General features: G+C 44.2%; 1 protein-coding gene across 7 annotated transcripts in view; it reads right to left on the bottom strand.

Annotated features, from left to right (window-relative positions):
• Window positions 1-19,434, bottom strand: part of SYNE2 (spectrin repeat containing nuclear envelope protein 2) — a 573,116-nt gene that overhangs the window by 250,456 nt on the left and 303,226 nt on the right. For all 7 annotated transcript variants that reach the window (XM_068254236.1, XM_068254237.1, XM_068254238.1 and 4 more), the window contains one exon: window positions 18,518-18,574. In XM_068254236.1, coding sequence (XP_068110337.1) covers window positions 18,518-18,574 — 57 coding nt within the window. The remainder of the gene's footprint in view (window positions 1-18,517; window positions 18,575-19,434) is intronic.

Here is a 19,434-nt window from a genome sequence, read left to right as displayed (position 1 = left end):
CCCATTCACACTTGCTGATCGTAAAACGCTAGCGATTTTGCTAGCGTTTAGCTATGGCGTTTTTGTGGCGATTAACGCCCCCCCCCCAAAAAAAAATCACCATTTACACCTGCCGATTTTTTAGTGATCGCATCTTGCGCTTCTATAGCACTAAAACGCGATCGCCGGGAAATCGCCTGAAAATAGTGCAGGCCACGCATTTGCGTTTAGCGTTTTTGGGCGATTTGCGCAAATCGCCCAATTGAGAACGGGCCCATATACTTTTATTACCCTAGCGCATTGAAAAGCGCTAGTGTTTGAGCTTTTTGCGGAAAACGCCAGCAAAACGCTCAAGTGTGAATGGGCTCTAAACATGTCCAGAATCGCTCTGAAAATCTGCTTCAAAAACCTCTAGCGTTTAGCGGATCTGCTAGAGGTTTTTGGTGTGCACTGGCCCCATTACAGTTTTTTTTTTTTTTGCTCTGCAAACAGAATTAGCAAGAGGCGGAGCTGGAACTTTGCACAAATCAGTTTCAGGCCCTGGTTCCTTACATTTGCCTCTGAAGAAGCTTTCTTAGCGAAACAGCTGTCAGGCATCCCCTCACCCCCACTGTGTACCCTGCTGTCTGTCACACCGTGGATTAAAAGGTACCTCATTTGCTATCACAGTGCCTCAATTTTCTTTTTCTCCTCAGTTTCAGGCCGGGTGCACAAATAGCAGAAATGCTAGCGTTGCGTAAAACGCTGCATTTTATGCAATAATGTTAATCAATGGGACGCAGAAAAAGATGCGGAGCACTGCGATTTACAGCATGACTGTTGCAAGCACTGGTTTTCCTCCATTTTATGTAAGCTGACTGGCTGCACAAACGCACATAATGAAAGTCTATGGTGATGCATATGCATAGCGTTTTAAATGCATTTTTCTATGCTTTTTTTTTTAAGTTTTTCAATGTTGATGATGTATTTCTGCTACCCCTTTACTTCCTCGTTATTTTGCAGGGAAAAAAAAAAACGCAAGCAACACGGATACAAAACACAAATGAGTTTTCAATAAGCGGACCGCAAACGCACCAACAACGCAAACAAATGTATTCAAAATACAACTGCGATTCACAGATGCAAAATGCACAAAAAACGCATTACAAAATGGCAAACGCATGCATAAAACACTACTTTTTCACGCTGTCATATGTTAACCCAACCTAAGAAACCTGAGGATTAATTACTAGCCTGAGGGCTGGAACCCACTACAGCGATTTTGTGAGCGTTTAGGGAGCGATTCAAAACGCTAGCGATTTCCCTAAACGCTCAGCTAATGTTACTGGATGGGCCAAATTCCACTGGAGTGATTGCGTTTTACCAAAATCGCAAACGCAGGACATGCCGTATTTTTAGCGTTTAGCATTAGCTTTTCTGCATAGTAAAGTATATAAACGCTGGCGTAATCACTCGTCAAAACCTGCACAGATCGATTTCGGTAGCGTTTTGAAATTACTGCACACTGTAAAAAAATTTAAATTAATTGAAAAGACCAATAAGAATGAAAACAGCTAATCGCTACACAATCACTGGCAAAACACACTTTTTAAAATCGCTACCAACATCACCAGAAAACGCTCATGAAATCGCTTACAAAACGCTCATACAAAACGCTAGCGATTGCAATTAGCGATAGCGATTTATAGTGGGTTCCAGGCCTTAGTACAATTGACTTTATTTTAAATTAAAAATCGCTCGGCCCCCAAATCACGGCAAAATCTATTTGCAAAGCAATTTTGCAGGGCTTCTACACATAGCATTGAGCACAAACTGCTGCATGTCCTGCGATTGCAATTAGCCACAATCGCCCTAGTGAGTTCCCCCTTGTTGAGATACATCGGCAAAGGGTTTTTTGGAATCGCCGGCGATCCAAAGCCACTGACAAAACGCCCTCGTGGGTCCGAGCCCTAAGGGTTTTTCAGCATAGCATCAGTTGCGGTGTGGCTCAACAGACAATATAGACACAGACCATTTATATCACGCTTTTCTCCTAGCGGATTAAAAGCGCTAGAGCTGCAGCCACTAGGACGCGCTCTATATATAGGCAGACTTCCTCAAGGTCTCCTACTGAATAGGTGCAGCTTACTGAACAGGCAGAGCCGAGATTTGAATCCAGGTCTCCTGTGTCAGAGGCTGAGCCCTTAACCATTACACTATCTAGCCACCACTAATGCTACGTACACACATGCGACAACGATCGTTCGTTAAGAACGACAAACGAACTTTTAATTGATGAAAGAACGACCTAAGTAAAGGTAGTTTTAAAATGTGTGTAACGATCTGATCGTTAGAACGAACGTTACATCACAGAAAGCAACTATTGCGCCTGCGCATAAAAATGAGAAGTTCCATGGAGAAATAGTGAAATGCGCATGTCAAGTCTAGTACGAACGATAGTTTCCAACGATGTACTACTTTTGCAAACGATCGTCGTTGGTTAAAATCCGCCGAGACAGAACTTTCTTTTGTAGCGATTTGGCTCGTTCGTCGTTTGCCTTAATAGTCGGTGGTTCGTTTTTTGTAACGATCGTCGTTGGTAAAGATCGGGGAACGATCGTTACAAACGACTATAGTCGCATGTGTGTACGCACCTCTACTATCACAACGCAATTCAATTATATTGCAACGGTACAGTCCCATCTGCACATAAATGGTGGAATGAGACGCAGCATGCTGTGCATTTACCGGACAACGTGCGCAATTAAAGCTGTAGTGAAGCATACTTCTATGTACTAAATGCATTGCATCACACTCCTAATAATGCAACTTTTCAATACTGCTGTGATAAGCTGAATTTATATCACACCTCCACTGGCCAGTAAGTCTGCCTGCAATTCTTCAGAACCTTATACCTTGTGCCTGATGCTGTCAAAAGACATTTTTGGAGTTAAAAGAGAGAAGAAAAAAAAATAGATAATTGAGGAATCTGGGAGGGCACACATGCAGTAACCCTTCCGGGCAATTTGTGGGCAATTTTACTGCATCTATGTAGTATGAGAGCACTCCTAGGCAATCTATTTAATGGCCTGCAGTCTGTTTCCACCTCCTACCACAATTGAAAGTGATGAAAAGTAATTAAACAGACTGTTTCAATCACTCCCTGTCTCATCCTACATACTGTACAGAGTGCAGCATGAAGATTAGACAAATTGAGAGTAACTCCAATACATCCTTCACAAGTGTCCTCATTATATCCATATTGGTGAGATTATCAGATATAACAGTTTGCTGCAAGTGTGGCTAGCAGGGGTCGTCAAGGAGATGATAATGAGTCAGACTTGCATGCCAATTTAATGCAATTGTGTACTGCTTGGAATTGAACCAATCAAATCCTCCTTTTGCCAATTTGGCTGCGCCCAGTACTAACCGATGCTAATATGGTTGAGGTGAGCCAGGGAGAATGGCTATCATTCATAAAAGTGCTGTCGGTAAAGTAAATCTGTGTGGGGAAACACCGCTGTCGGTATTTCAGCCTTCCGGGTGGTCATTCATAAAAATGTTTCTAGTTGCGATAGGAGTGCGGAGATATCCCGCTGTAGGCTAGCGTTAGGCTGTCGGTAGGCATGCGGAAACAGGAGAAGCTGGCCGAATCCCTCCATGCGGTGTTCTCTCTGCTGCTGCTTGGGAGGTCTGTCCCATTCACTTACATGTACTCCGCATGCTTACCGCTTGCGTTAATTTTTATGAATTTACATTTTGTTACATTTCCACATAGAATCACTGCACAATCGGTAATTTATCGCTCTGCTTGGGAAAGTACGCTTCGCATGCGGAAACAGCCTTTATGAATACACATTTTGCTCAGTGGTCGGTAATGTCGGCTGTTTTTCACATTTCCGCATGTGGGAACGCTTCATGAACGATAGCCAAAGCCTATAGGGAAATTCCGTTACTGTGATTTGGCGGACAGCACCTTCTCGAACTGCTAGCTTTCAGATAGACTGTTGTAATAGTATAGTAGTAATCGTCATCTGTTTTTTTTTTGATTTGTTTACGATTAGGTGGGGCCTAGCATCCGGAGCAGTGCTTTTCAGTGCTGCTAGATTTGGGCGCAGCCAGCAACGCCATAGACTATAATGGGAATCGGTCTACAGCGGCGCTCAGTGAGTAACGTCAGCGCCGTCAGAAGACGGAGCCGAGGTTGCTTAAAAAAACACAATTCGGCCTCCAGCAATCACTGGAAGCCGAATTATATCATTCCCCACTATCCATGGCGGCCTGGAGGGGGAATAGTAATTAACGCGGCCCGGACTTGTGCAGAAGCAGGATCAGCCATATACCAGCTGTATCCTGCGCCCAAGTCTACCGGCGCCGATTTCATATGTATGCCCTAGCATCTACTAGGCCCCTAGACTCTCTCCAGGCCCTAGACAACTGCCTAGGGTTGCCTTGTGAATGATGTGGATCTGTTTTAGGGTGGGAACACACTAGGCATTGCATTTTGCTACGTTTGTGCATTTTGATTGCGTCTTGAGTGCATTTGCATTTCACACATGCATTTTTGTTGCGTTTTAGTGCGTTTGCACTTCACATGTGTTTTTGAGCGTTATGTATGCGTTTTTTTGCAAATCACTAGGAAGACAACAGGAAGTGGAAATCCATCAAACTTGGTTTTAACAAACAAACAAAAAAAAAAAAACAGGATAAAATTGACTATTGACATACATTATGTGCATTTTAGATGTGCTTTGGAAAAATATGCAGCAAGTTCTGTGTTTTTAAAAATCCACATTGGACTTAATTCATAAAGCATTACCACATGCATTATCGCCCAAGTGGTAAATTACCGCATGGTATGTTGTTGATAGTGGATTCATAAAATTTTGTTTAGCATGTTTACCGCATGCGGTATTAGTGTGGTAATGGTGCAGTAATGTAAACGTTGTTTGTGTCGGTAAAGTGTATTCATGGAAAAAAAAATTAAATTACTACTATACATACGCTGGATTAACGGATGTTATCGGTTACCTCAGCCAACTTCAAGTGTGTGTATGGGGCATAAGAAACACTGGGAGGTCGTCCCTGCTCTTGCAAGCTAATAAATCTAGTAGGGGTCCCCAAACTTTTTCGGTCAAGGGCCGGGTCAACATACTTTAGACTGCTGGGGTCCGGAACACACATAAAATGATGCTGAAACACATTACATTGAGTCTAGGTATTGATTCCCCCCAACCATGCCCTGAGTAGATCTCCCAGCAGCAGCCATTCAGTCATACGGAGCCCGAAGAACGTCTCTGTGCACCATACAGTGAAGCATACCCAGGTGACAACCTGCCGTCCAGTTGGATAGCGGTGTCACCTGATGCAGAATTGGATTGGAAGCCAGCGAATGACTGCTCACTGGTTTCTGCAGCATGTGGATGGGTGATGCCAGCACTGCTATTCTATATGAGGGCCACCGATATGTAAAAGTACAGTGGGCCACATCTATACGTTATACATTTTGTGTTGGGGGGGCCAGTGAAAAAGCCTCAGGGGCCACATTCGATCTGCGGGCCATAGTTTGAGGACCACTGATCTAAAGGGTAGTGGGTTGGAGACATTAGGGAAGGAGACACAGGGATTAGCAATGTTATTAATAACCGATCAAACCATCCAGAAGTAAACTTAAAGAAAACCTGTACTGAAAATTAATAGTCAAAATAAGCATACACAAGTCATACTTACCTGCTGTGTAGTCTACTCCTCAATCTCTTTCTCCTCTAATGTGTCCTGTTTGTCCACTGTGATCAATGGAATTCTCCGTCCTCCATTTTAAAAATGGCCATTACTCCATAACGGCTTTCTGGTCAGCACACAGTTAAACTGTAACATCGCCCACTTGAGCCATAGGGAAACATGGACACATCAGTTCTCCTCTCAGCTGTAACTGACAGCAACTGATATATACCTGACAGCAACTGATATATTTCAGTTCTGACAAAATGTTGTCAGAACTGGAAGGGATCACTGTAAGAAGAAAATGGTGAGCTTCTGAGAGGAACTGATGGCAAGGTAATTATGTAATGTTCATTTGAAGTTACCTCATGTGTTTATTTCAAATAATTTTACTCAGTACAGGTTCTCTTTAAGCAATAAAAACTTGTATTTGGCATTCAATTGAGGGGCAGCTGTGGGTGATTCTCATGGTAGTGTGAGCACTGGGGTCCACCTGAATTGCCCCTTTGGTGTTGTATGCTGGGTAGGGGTCCCGGGTCTTTATTTTTGCAGCTCCTGGTATGGTGGTCAATGATACGGAGGGGAGTGTAGAGTGTTACCTGCACAAGGCGCCGCCTGCTGGTCACATAATCTAATGATTATGTGCGACCGAGCGCTCTCTTCTGTCTATGGCCAAATCGATGAAGCTCCTGCTAGATTTGGTATTACAAACATAGGCGCAAGTATTTGCACTTTTTTTGGCTGACAGGCCTGTCTGCAGACCAATTTAAATAGCTGTCTAGGAGTGAGCATTTGCTTCTCTTGTGCTTAGTAAGGGCTGCTGCACACCAAGAGCGCTTCAGAGCGCTTTTAAAATCGCCAGCACTTTGAAAAGTACTTGGCTAATGTATTTAAATGGGATGATGTACATCAGAGCGATGAGCTTTTTTTCCCTAACTGCAAACGTGGGTCCTGCAGCATTTTTGCTGATTTCTGAAATGATTCAGCCTCAATGTTAAGTGTAGGAAAGTGGAAAATCGCTCTGAAACGCGCTAGATCAGAGCGGTTTTCCATGCGTTTTTTTGTCACAGAAGCTGCTCAGTTACAGCTCTACTGTAACAAAATATAAAAAAACGCTACTCAAACGCTCCAAAAATCGCTAGGCATGTTTAGAAAATCACTCTACACATGCCTAGAGCCGCTCTGAAAAATCACTTCAAAATAGATAAGCATTTGCGATTACGCAAGCACTTTTTGGTGTGCACTGGGTAAAAACTAGCAATAAACGGTTAGGCCCCATTCACACTTAAAAGCGCAAAACACCATCGATTACAGCCGGCGTTTTGCGGGAATGATTTTTCCGCGATTTAACGTAGGAAAAATCACTGGACACTGCAGCGATTTTCCCGCAATTGCGTTTAGTGCTTCTATAGCACTGAAACGCGATCTCGGGATATCACCTGAAAATGGTGCAGGCTGCACGTTTGCATTTGGCGATTTGCGTTAACTGCCGGCAATTAACGAAACTCGCCCAAGTAAGAACGGGCCCATAGGGTGTCATAGCACTAGCGCTTTAAAAAGCGATAGCGATTGAGCATTTTGCCAAAATTGCCGGCAAAAAGCTCTAGTGTGAATGGGCCCTTAATTGCATAACAGAAGTTACCCATAAAAACTGCAAGACAGAAACTATTTTCTGTTTCGGAGGGGAACAAAACACAAATGACTATTTAGCTGCCTGAAGGACGCCCCCCTCCTCCTCCCCCACCACCACCCTTTTTGCCCACTGGTCCTTTATTTTGAGAAACTGCTCAGCTGACCGATACAGAAGATCAGCTCACTCCATTTCCACTTTGCTGCATTATTTCATTATCATTGATTCATAGTGACATCACCTTTTTGTAAAGCTTTACAAAGTAAGCAACAAACACCGATACATAATACAAACACTGGTGTTGTATGTGGAGTCGGCAGACAACATAAAATGCCACCGTGACTATTATGTCTAACAAAACGCACAACCCATTACAACAAACACAGCTGGGAGAGCCCTGCCCTTGTGAGCTTACATCTGTTCCACCCCCCGGAACTACTGAGAATACAGACCTGCCTGCTATACACTCGTTCATCACATTTTATCAACTTGTTTTTTCTGATTTCCTTTTAGGGCTCGTTTCCACTATCGCGAATCCGCATGAGTCTTGCGTATGCGGATTCGCATAGACAATATAAGTGAATGGGCCTGTTTCCATTTATGCGTCTGCGGGAGCGTTTTATTGTGCAGAGAAAATCTGCACGGAACACCCTGCAGAATTCGCCTGCGTGTGGAATGCAGGCGAATCGCACACAATGTATTTAATAGGGAAATCGCATGCGTTTTCCCCATGCGGTTTTTGCCGCAAATTCGCAAGCGAATTCGCATAGGTACCAATGTAAATTCACACAGGCAGTGACATGGTTAAAATCGCATATACCCTCACCTATGCGAATTCGCGGAAAAAACAAATGCGGAATCGCATCCGCATGCGATTTCATCAGCGGTGGAATCCAAGCGATTCCGCACCGCAATAGTGGAAACGAGCCCTCAGGGCTGGAACCTATTAGAGTGTTTCTTGTTTTTTTAGCGTTTAGGGAGCGATTCGAAATGCAAGCGATTTGTTGATGGATGGGCCAAATCCCACTGGAGCGATTGCGATTAGAAAAATCGATATCGCAGGACATGCAGCATTTTGGTGGCGTTAGAGTTTCGTCAATATAAAGTATACAAACGCTGGCATAATCGCTCATGAATCGCTATACAGAGCGATTTGCTAGTGTTTTTAAGTTACTGCACACTGTAAAAAAAACAAAACAAATTAATTAATTGAAAGGACCAATCAGAAATAAAAATGCTAACCACAAATTGCTACACAATCGCTGGCAAAAACCTTACACTTTTCAAAATTGCTACAATTGAAATCACTTACAAAACGCTCATTAAAAACGCTAGCGATAGCGATTTGCGCTTTGTAGTGGGTTGCAAGCCTTATAGGGGCACTACAGCGAAAAACTGTATAATTTAAAATATGTGCAAACATATACCAATAAGAAGTACTTTTTTCCAGAGTAAAATGAGCCATAAATTACTTTTCGCCTATGTTGCTGTCACTTACAGTAGCAGTGACAGGTTTTGGACTAGTCCATCTCTTTATAGGGGATTCTCAGGGCTATATTTATTTTCAAAAGCACATAGGCCTGGTGCACACCAAAAAACGCTAGCAGATCCGCAAAATGCTAGCAGATTTTGAAACGCTTTTCCTTATTTTTATGTAGCGTTTCACCTAGCATTTTGCGGTTTTGGGAAGCGTTTTTGGTGTAGTAGATTTCATGTATTGTTACAGTAAAGCTGTTACTGAACAGCTACTGCAACAAAAACCGCCTGGCAAACCGCTCTGAAGTGCCGTTTTTCAGAGCGGTTTGCGTTTTTCCTATACATAACATTGAGGCAGAAACGCATCCGCAATCCAAAATCTGCAGCAGCCCGGGAGTATGCGTTTCTGCAAAACGCCTCCCGCTCTGGTGTGCACCAGCCCATTGAAATACATTACCTAAGCGGATCCGCACCCGCAAGCGGATCGCAAACCGCAGCCGAAACGCTCTGGTGTGCACCAGGCCTTAGTGAATGGCAGTTGCTCTGTCCAACTGCCAAAGAACTGTGTAGGGAGCAGGGAAGCTGGCCAGCATCATTGTTTAACCTTCCTGGCGGTAAGCCCGAACTGAGTTCGGGCTATGCCGCCGGAAGGCACCGCTCAGGCCCCGCTGGGCCGATTTGCATAATTTTTTTTTGTGCTGCACGCAGCTAGCACTTTGCTAGCTGCGTGCAGTGCCCGATCGCCGCCGCTACCCGCCGATCCGCCGCAATTCCTCTCGCCGCGGCCGCCCCCCCCCCCCAGACCCCGTGCGCTGCCTGGCCAATCAGTGCCAGGCAGCGCTATGGGGCAGATCGGAGTCCCCTCTGACGTCACGACGTCGATGACGTCGGTGACGTCATCCCGCCCGTCGCCATGGCGACGGGGGAAGCCCTCCAGGAGATCCCGTTCTTTGAACGGGATCTCCGGATCTCCGATCGCCGGCGGCGATCGGAGGGGCTGGGGGGATGCCGCTGAGCAGCGGCTATCATGTAGCGAGACTTTGTCTCGCTACATGAAAAAAAAAAAAAAAAAATTTAAAAAAAAAAGATTTGCTGCCCCCTGGCGATTTTTTTTGCAAACCGCCAGGAGGGTTAAATCCTTTTTAGGGAATATTTTTATAAAGAATAAAAGCCTTGCTGAGAATCCCCTATGATGAGATGGGCTAGTCCAAAACCTGTCACTTCTGTCAGATTTCTACTGCCTATTGTAAGTGAAATCATTATAGGAAAAAAGTAATTTATGGCTAATTTTACTCTGGAAAAAAACGTACTTCTTATTTGTATATGTTTGCACATATTTTAAATTTTACAGTTTTTCGCTGTAGTGCCCCTTTAAGGCTGGTCCTCAACTAGTCAGGACACTTTTGGTGCTGGAACGGAGCCACGTAGTGCCTGATCCCGGTGCAGCTACAATGCTATAGTCTGTGCCTGTGTAGCAGTAAAGTTGCTACGGCCCCCAAGTAGCTATGACCTACGACTTGGAGAGGGAATACAATTTTACGCCGCTGGAATTTTCAGCAGCAGCAGGCTGAGCAGTCATTCGGCTTACCCTGCGCCCAACTGACCAGCAGCGTACCAATACATACGCGGTTCACACTACCAGCACATTTTAAAGTGTACCGGAGGATGTGACATAACAAGATAAACAAGTGTATGTAGAGTGCAAAACATAGTAATAACCAGGCTGTTTTACTTGTTTTATTTTGCTGCCTGAAAAAGTTAATTTTTAGTCGGGAATATAGTAAATATCACTGATAAGCAAATCACAGCAATAAAAGTTTTCCTGGCAGAATACAACTTCTGAGGGCAGCGAGATAGAATAAGGTCAATAGTTCATGTATTTTCATTTAAGAATACTTAATAGGCTGCCACTGAGCAGAAACAACAACAAAAATTAAATTTACTTTATAAATGTTTAAATATAAGAGTAGGAGGATAAATACAATTGTTTATTTCATCCGTTTATTTTCACCTCGGGTTCACTTTAAGGGCTTATTCACATTATAAGCATTTTCGTTTATTTTTAAGCGCTGGTGATTTTAAAAATCGCCTTAAAATCGCTTTGCAATGTTAGCTTATGTGAGTATTCTCACATAAGCGATGAGCTTTCTATCCAATCGCAAACACGGCTCCTGCACTGTTTCCAGAGCGTTTGCGATTCAATAGAAGGTATAGCAAAATTGCTAAGCACTTGAAAAAGCACTTTGAAAAGCGATTTGCTGAGCGCTTTAATGAAATAAATACAATGGGTTTGATTCAATAAGACAAATAGCATGCCTTATCAGAAATAACATGCCTTATCAAAGTTAACACGCCTTACCAGAGTAGCATAGCGAACTTATGCCTGCTAATTGGCAATGGCGAGCGCTCCACTCTTCCTGCCCTGAGCCCCTGCGGGTTCGTAGCGCTCACTATGCTACTCTGATAAGGCGTGTTAACTTTGATAAGGCATGCTATTTGTCTTAGGGCTCGTTTCCACTATCGCGAATCCGCATGCGTCCAACGCATGCGGATTCGCACATGTAATGCAAGTGGATGGGCCTGTTTCCACTGTAGCGTTGTTGAGGTGCGTTTTTTTTCAGCGGTGAAAAAACGCACAAAAGAGCCGTAGAATTCGCCTGCGAGTGGAATGCATGCGAATCGCATGCAATGTATTTAATAGGGAAATCGCATGCGGTTTCCCCATGCGTTTTTTGCCACGAATTCGCATAGGTACCAATGTAAATTCACACAGGCAGTGACATGGTTAAAATCGCATATACCCTCACCTATGCGAATTCGCGGCAAAAAACGCATGGGGAATCGCATCCGCATGCAATTTCATCAGCGGTGGAATCCAGGCGATTCCGCATCGCAATAGTGGAAACGAGCCCTTAGTGAATCAAGACCATTGTATTTATTCATTTCCATGTCAAAGAGTTCACTTCCTGATTGACATCAGGAAGTGAACAAAACATTGCTACACAAAAGCACTTAGAAAAGCGCTAACAAAATTGCTCAGTGCTTACGATTGCGCTGGTGATTTATAATGTGAACAAGGCCTAAGCGCTAGTGATTTAAAAAGCTCTTGCTAATGCGCTGCTATGGGTGATTTTTATAAAATCACATTGCTCAAGTGTTAAAGTGAACCTTAAGCCAGAAAAAAAAAATGAGTTTTACTCACCTGGGGCTTCTAGCAGTCCTCTGCCCTCGCAGCCACTCACTGATCCTCCGGTCCCCCGCTGCCAGCTAGTTTCGTTTTTGCCGACAGGCCCGTCAGGACTGGCCACGTGTAGCTTTTACCGCGTTCCCAATTGTAATTAGCGCTATTGCGGGCCGCAACGCGTACAAAAATACGCGTTGCCGCATATCTATGCGTGCGTAATGCGGCAACGCGTTGCGGCCTGCAATAGCGCTAATTACAGTCTGGAATGCGGAAAAAGCTACGCGTGGGCACAGGACTGCTGCAGGGGGCTGGTAGAAGCCCCAGGTGAGTAAAACTCATCTTTTTTTTCTGGCTTAAGTGTCTCTTTAAATACTTTATGAGTAAATATTGTAAAAAAAAAATAAATAAATAAAAAAAAAAGCTATTTTATTAATTGTTATTTTTGCAATAATTCCTCTTCAAGGGTGCATATACACATTCAATTTTGATTGGCCAATGATTGACCAATTTTACCACCTTCATGTAGTATGGGGGCCAACAGATTTAAAATACTATGAACAAATTGTGTAGGTAAGTTCTCACACTACATGAAGGTGGTCAAATTGGTCAGTGATCGGCCAATCAAAATTGAAGACGTGTACCAGGCTTAGGGCCCATTCACACTAGAGAGTTTTGTCAGCGATTTAGGCAAAACGCTCAAGTGCTAGCGCTTTTTAAAGCGCTAGTGCAATAATACCCTATGGGCCCGTTCTCACTTGGGCGATTTGCGTTAATTACCGCTGATTAACGCAAATCGCCAAAAGCAAACGTATAGCCTGCACCATTTTCAGGCAATTTCCTGATTTGTTTTTCGCGTTCAGCGCAAAAAAAAAATTGCCACCAGAGTTTTGCGATTTGCAAGTGTGAATGGGCCCTTAAAGGCAACCTAAACTGAGAAGGACATGGATTTTTCCTTTTTTAAATAATACCAGTTCCCTGACTCTCCTGCTGATCCTGTGATCTAATACTTTTAGGCCGGTTACACATTAAAAGCGTGCAGGAGAACGGCTCCTGCACGCGTTGCGGCGTGTCATCGGGAATCTGCGGTGCAACGCTGAGTAGCGGCAGTAGTAGTTAATTAACCCGAAGGGGAAACGCCGATTCCCGATGATAAAATGCGCCCGGGTGCGTCGTACCGCAACGCATCAAAACGCAACGTCGGGTGTGAAAGGTAAAATCAAAGTCTATGGACTTTTACCTTGGTTTTGGTTTTACCTTGGTTAACGCAAAGTATAGACTTTGCGTTAAAACGCCGAAAAAGGGCTCTGGTGTGAAAGAGCCCTTAGCTACAATCCTTCAACAAGCATGCAGATCAGGTGCTCTGACTGAAGTTAGACTGGATTATTAGCTGCATGCTTGTTTCAGGTGTGTGATTCAGCCACCACTGCATCTAATGCTGCATACACACTTGAGATAAAAGTCTTTGGAAAAGGCAAGATCACAGACCAATTTTACCCCATTCCATGTAGTATGAGAGCCATACTCTACACAGTCTATTCTATGGAGCTGCACTCCCCATCAGATAAAATCTTTGCAAGATGCTGCACACAAAGATGCCCGTACACACTCAAAAGATCATTATCTGCAAAAGATCTCTTCCTGCAATAGATCCATTCCTGCAAAATGCATTCATAGTCTATGAGATCTGCAGATCATCATACACACCTTGTTTAACAGGCAATCATCTGCAGATCATCTGCAGATCAGATCCAACAGGATGGATTTTCAGATCTGCAGATGATTGCCAGATATGCAGATGAAGTCTGTTAAACAAGGTGTGTATGAGGATCTGCAGATCTCATAGACTATGAATGCATTTTGCAGGAATGGATCTATTGCAGGAAGAGATCTTTTGCAGATACTGATCTTTTGAATGTGTACGGGCATCTTTGTGTGCAGCATCTTGCAAAGATTTTATCTGATGGGGAGTGCAGCTCCATAGAATAGACTGTGTAGAGTATGGCTCTCATACTACATGGAATGGGGTAAAATTGGTCTGTGATCTTGCCTTTTCCAAATACTTTTATCTCAAGTGTGTATGCAGCATTAAGAGAACAGCAGGGTGCCAAACAACTGGTATTGTTTAAGGCTGCTTACACACAGGGACCTTACAGGCGCACGTTAGTGCAGCCTGTAACGCTCCCCCAACGTACAGCAATGTAACACAAGTGGGCTGTTCACACTGCCCCCGTTGCGTTACATGTAACTCTGCACGCTCTCCCGAAAGTGCAGCATGCTACGGCGTTACAGCGGCTTAAGCCGCGTTAGACTGTTTGCACATGCTCAGTCATGTTGGGGAGGAGCGGAGAGCGGCCAGGCACATGGCTAATTAATATTCACTGCACTCAGTGACGTGCAGTGTTTACTTCCTGGTGCAGCCGCTGTGCGGCGATTGGCCGGCGGGACCACGTGATGCCGCATGCGTCCAAGAGTACGCATCACGGACGCCAGAGTGAGCTGCACAACGCGGCTCATTCTGACGTCCACATCGAAGAGCACCAGGCCTTGCGTTAGGTGCACGTTATGCGACCTTAACGTAGCACCTAACGCAACGTCTTGGTGTGCAAGTAGCCTTAAGGCTGGTTTCACAGTGGGACGTTACAGGCGCACGTTAGAGCAGCCTGTAACGCACCCCACCGCACAGCAATGAAAAATCAATGGGCTGTTCACAGTGCCCACGTTGCGTTACACAGTAACGCTGCGCCATTACACAACGTACTGCATGCAGTACCTTGTAAGCGGCAGAGCCGCGTTAGACTGCTTGGACATGCGCAGTAATGTTGGGGAGGAGCGGAGAGCGGCCAAGCACATGGCTAATTAATATTCACTGCACTCAGTGACGTGCAGTGTTTACTTCCTGGAGCGGCCGCTCTGTGCGGCGATTGGCCCGGCGGGACCACGTGATGCCGCATGCGTCCAAGAGTGCGCATCACGGACGCCAGAGTGAGCTGCACAACGCGGCTCACTCTGACGTCCACCTTAGAGAGCACCAGGCGTTGCGTTAGGGGCACGTTGTGCGACCATAACGACCCCTAAAACGCAACGTCCTGGTGTGAAACCAGCCTAAAGGAAACATCCATATCCCTCTCAGTTTAGGTTCCCTTTAAATCTTTTTAAACAGGAAAGCAGGCAGGTCTAGAAAAACAAAAAAGTTTTAAGGAATATAAAAAGTGATTTAATGGAGCCATACTTCACAACTGCAAACAGAATGTGTACCGGATTTATAACTATTGTTAAAAAAAAAGAAAAAAAAGAAATAAATAGCCTGAAAATGAAAATTAGCATTTTGTGTTAGAAAAAAATAAATTAAAAAAAGTGTTTTGTAAAACGGCTTTTCCCATTGATGTAACACAAAAGGTATTAAATTGTACGCAGAGATACATGTCAGAATGAACTTGCCAAACTGATCAGCGCCTTTTTTTTTTTCTCGGAAAGGAGGATTTTAAAGAGTCGCCTGTTTCCGAGCGCACTCTCCCGTCCCGCGACTCATCTATTTTTCAGTGGAAACCGAGATGAAGTATTCTTCTCGCCATTCTCAGACGATCTTATTAGCACATCCTCCTTCACAGGGAGAGAAAGGAGAGTTCTATGGTACCCGTGTCAAGATGTCTTTGTTGTGGATGTTTGACTCTCGGTGGGAACATCGCAAGCATCAGCTTTTAGCTGCCTTGTTTTTGGTAAACCTTTCTGTTTAAGTCAAAATGTGAACAAAATGTACCTGTCTGAGAGCAAGCCGGTCTGTTTACCCCGCTGCTGCTGGAGAGGTGTAAAACTGGACATGGAGGATGTACTGGGAGGGAGGATGTTATTGGTCACTGCTGTCAGTTTAACATATACAAAGGTAGAACTCCATAATGGGCATTGGACAACTGAATAAGGATACGCTTGGAGACTGAGCAGGGATAAGGCTTGGAGGAGACTGAGCAGGGATAAGGCTTGGAGACTAAGCAGGGATAAGGCTTGGAGGAGACTGAGCAGGGATAAGGCTTGGAGGAGACTGAGCAGGGATAAGGCTTGGAGACTGAGCAGGGATAAGGCTTGGAGACTGAGCAGGGATAAGGCTTGAAGACTGAGCAGGGATAAGGCTTGAAGACTGAGCAGGGATAAGGCTTGAAGACTGAGCAGGGATAAGGCTTGAAGACTGAGCAGGGATAAGGCTTGAAGACTGAGCAGGGATAAGGCTTGAAGACTGAGCAGGGATAAGGCTTGAAGACTGAGCAGGGATAAGGCTTGAAGACTGAGCAGGGATAAGGCTTGAAGACTGAGCAGGGATAAGGCTTGAAGACTGAGCAGGGATAAGGCTTGAAGACTGAGCAGGGATAAGGCTTGAAGACTGAGCAGGGATAAGGCTTGAAGACTGAGCAGGGATAAGGCTTGAAGACTGAGCAGGGATAAGGCTTGAAGACTGAGCAGGGATAAGGCTTGAAGACTGAGCAGGGATAAGGCTTGAAGACTGAGCAGGGATAAGGCTTGAAGACTGAGCAGGGATAAGGCTTGAAGACTGAGCAGGGGTAAGGCTTGAAGACTGAGCAGGGGTAAGGCTTGAAGACCGAGCAGGGGTAAGGCTTGAAGACCGAGCAGGGATAAGGCTTGAAGACTGAGCAGGGATAAGGCTTGAAGACTGAGTATTGATAAAGCTTGAAGAATGAGCAGGGATAAGGCTTGGAGTGTGAGAAGGAATAAGGTTTTGAGACTGAGGAAGCATAAGGCTTGGAGATTGAGCAAGGAAAAGGCTTAAAGACTTAGGAACGAAAAGGCTAGAATGAGCAAGGATAAAGCCTCATACACACGCTTGATTAAAGGCAGCTGATAACGACTGCTTCAGCCAATAATCAGGCCTGTGTACAGAGGTGCCGGATCCCTTGACCCCAAACCAGCAAGCTTTGGAAGAGATTAATTGTATTCATTGTAAAAAAAAAATACCTTACTGTGATTTAACTTTTTAGTCACTAGAGGGTGCTGCAAACACTATACTGGCTTACCAGGAAGGGTTTAATTTTTATTTTTTTTTTACTTTTTCTTTCACTTTCGTTATTATGAATGGACATGGCCCCTGATCAGGGTAATGTCCGGTCATTCCAGGCACGGTGATTGGCTCGGAACACTTGTTCCCCTTCACCAATAGCCGCCATGTAAATTCCACTGGAAATGAGTGGTGGACACGTGCGCAAACTCGTAGCAGGAACACTGGACATGAATATGTGTCCGATTAGACTGTAGGAGCTTCTATCTCTTACCAAACTAAGAGGTTAATATGTATATCATAAGGGTATGTTACTATTAATTTTGCAAATAAGGGCTCGTAATTATTTTTATAGTATACAAAAACACAAAATATAGTCACCATTCATTGTGCTATGGCATAATTTAAATGTTGTAATAATCAGGACAAATGGGCAAATAAAATGTGTGGGTTTTCTCTATAACAGAACTATTTCTTTTTAAACTATACTGGCTGAAAACTGAGAAATATATTCTTTTCAATTTTTATTTTCTTCTTCGTCCCTGTAAAATATATATAAAATAAAAAAATTCTTAGCAAAAGAAAAGTGCTACCCAAAGAAAGTTTAATTTGTTACGAAAAAAAAGAGAAACCGAGAGCCCAATATAGTGTAGTATGTATTGGATCAGGGAGAATTAGTGTGGAGTAAGTATTATACTTACAAACATGGGTTACCTTTTAGGCAACCACTATATAGGCAGGTGGGGAGATTAGACCTGTCCCCACTCAGGATTAAGATGTCGCTCTCTGAAGAAGGAAAGGAGGGTTTGTCACCCTTCCAACCACCAAGGGTGGATATCTTGACAAGTTGACGCAACGCGTTTCACGGGTATATTCCCGCTTCCTCAGGCAATAAACAGACAGGAGTACACAGTACAGTCTCAAGGTCACGAATAGCGCCTCTGTCTGTTTATTGCCTGAGGAAGCGTGAATATACCCGTGAAACGCGTTGCGGTTCTGTTCATGGAGTATGTGAATAAATTGTCTTTATCTTAAGCGACAGCATCGAGTCTATTTCTGAGTGGCCGGTCCACCGCCGCCACCTGAATATTTTAAACATTTTTGCATATTTTATCCTTTTGGCGCCTCTGTACATCTACTTGTTACGAAAAAAACAATATATCGATCATTTTAGTGTGATAAGAAGAGAAAGTTATTGGCTAATGAATGGGAGGAGCTTGATGTGCAAATTGCTGTGGTTTTGAAGGGGAAAACATCTGTGGTAGGGGAAGTAGTTAAATATTCATAACATAATTTCATTATATGGAACAGACACTCCCAAGACTTTCAGGCCTCTTTCCCGCGGACAGTTGAACTGCATGCTCAGCAAGCAGTTACCAGGCAGCAGTGAGCAGTTGTGAGAGTTTTGAGTGGCATTTCACTGCCTATCAACTGCCCATGGAAAAGAGGCCTTAGTCATGTGTCCCTGCTCAGCACACAAGTAAAGCAGCTCTATTATCTGAGATAACAGAAGTGAACATACAGAGGAAGGAGACTCTTCACTCACCTCTTCTTCACCCGGCAGGCTGAGGTCAGCTTCTTCTCTGATAAGTTTACCCTCGACCTGAAATGTTTTGTATAGAGAGAGTCTTTAGCACACAAGTTCAATCAATTAAGGCTCTGTAAACCTTGCAGGCTGGATGCTCATAGTAAAATCAGGACACAAAGTCAGTGTGAAAAGAAATGTATCTAAACGACAATCACATGGAGAAACAAGTTTGACCGCATACTTTCACGCCAGGAATAGTCAACACAGCTCTGCTCCTGCTAATGATCGGCTGTATTTAACTGTGCCTGCCATAAATCACCTCACCCAGCTACAATCAAGTCACATGACACTGAGCCGGCAATGGTAAGGTTAAGGGCCCGTTTCCACTATCGCGAATCCGCATGCGTTGCCCGCATGCAGATTCGCACAGCCAATACAAGTGGATGGGCCTGTTTCCACTTGTCAGTTTTGCTGTGCGGCATAGCCCTCAGAATTCGCCTGCGTGTGGAATGCAGGCGAATCGCACGCAATGTATTTAATAGGGAAATCGCATGCGTTATCCCCATGCGTTTTTTGCCGCGAATTCGCATGCGATTTCGCATAGGTACCCATGTTAATTCACACAGGCAGTGACATGGTTAAAATCGCATCACTCTAAAATATGCGAAATCGCAGCAAAAAACCGCATGCGGAATCGCACCCACATGCGATTTGCCTGCGGTGATTCGCCGGCGATTCCGCAACGCTATAGTGGAAACGGGACCTAAAAGGAAATTCAATTTGATCTTAAAGGGAAGGTCCAAGCAAAATAAAAAAATGAGTATTACTTACCTGGGGCTTCTACCCATTTTTACGCGTTAGTGGTGTAACGCGTAAAAATTTACGCATTGAACCAGTAACGCGTAAAAATGTATGTGTTAAAGTTCCTGCACTAG

The sequence above is a fragment of the Hyperolius riggenbachi genome, chromosome 9, assembly GCF_040937935.1.
Source record: "Hyperolius riggenbachi isolate aHypRig1 chromosome 9, aHypRig1.pri, whole genome shotgun sequence".
Lineage (NCBI taxonomy): Eukaryota > Metazoa > Chordata > Amphibia > Anura > Hyperoliidae > Hyperolius > Hyperolius riggenbachi.
This window is presented reverse-complemented; position numbering and strand designations above follow the sequence as displayed.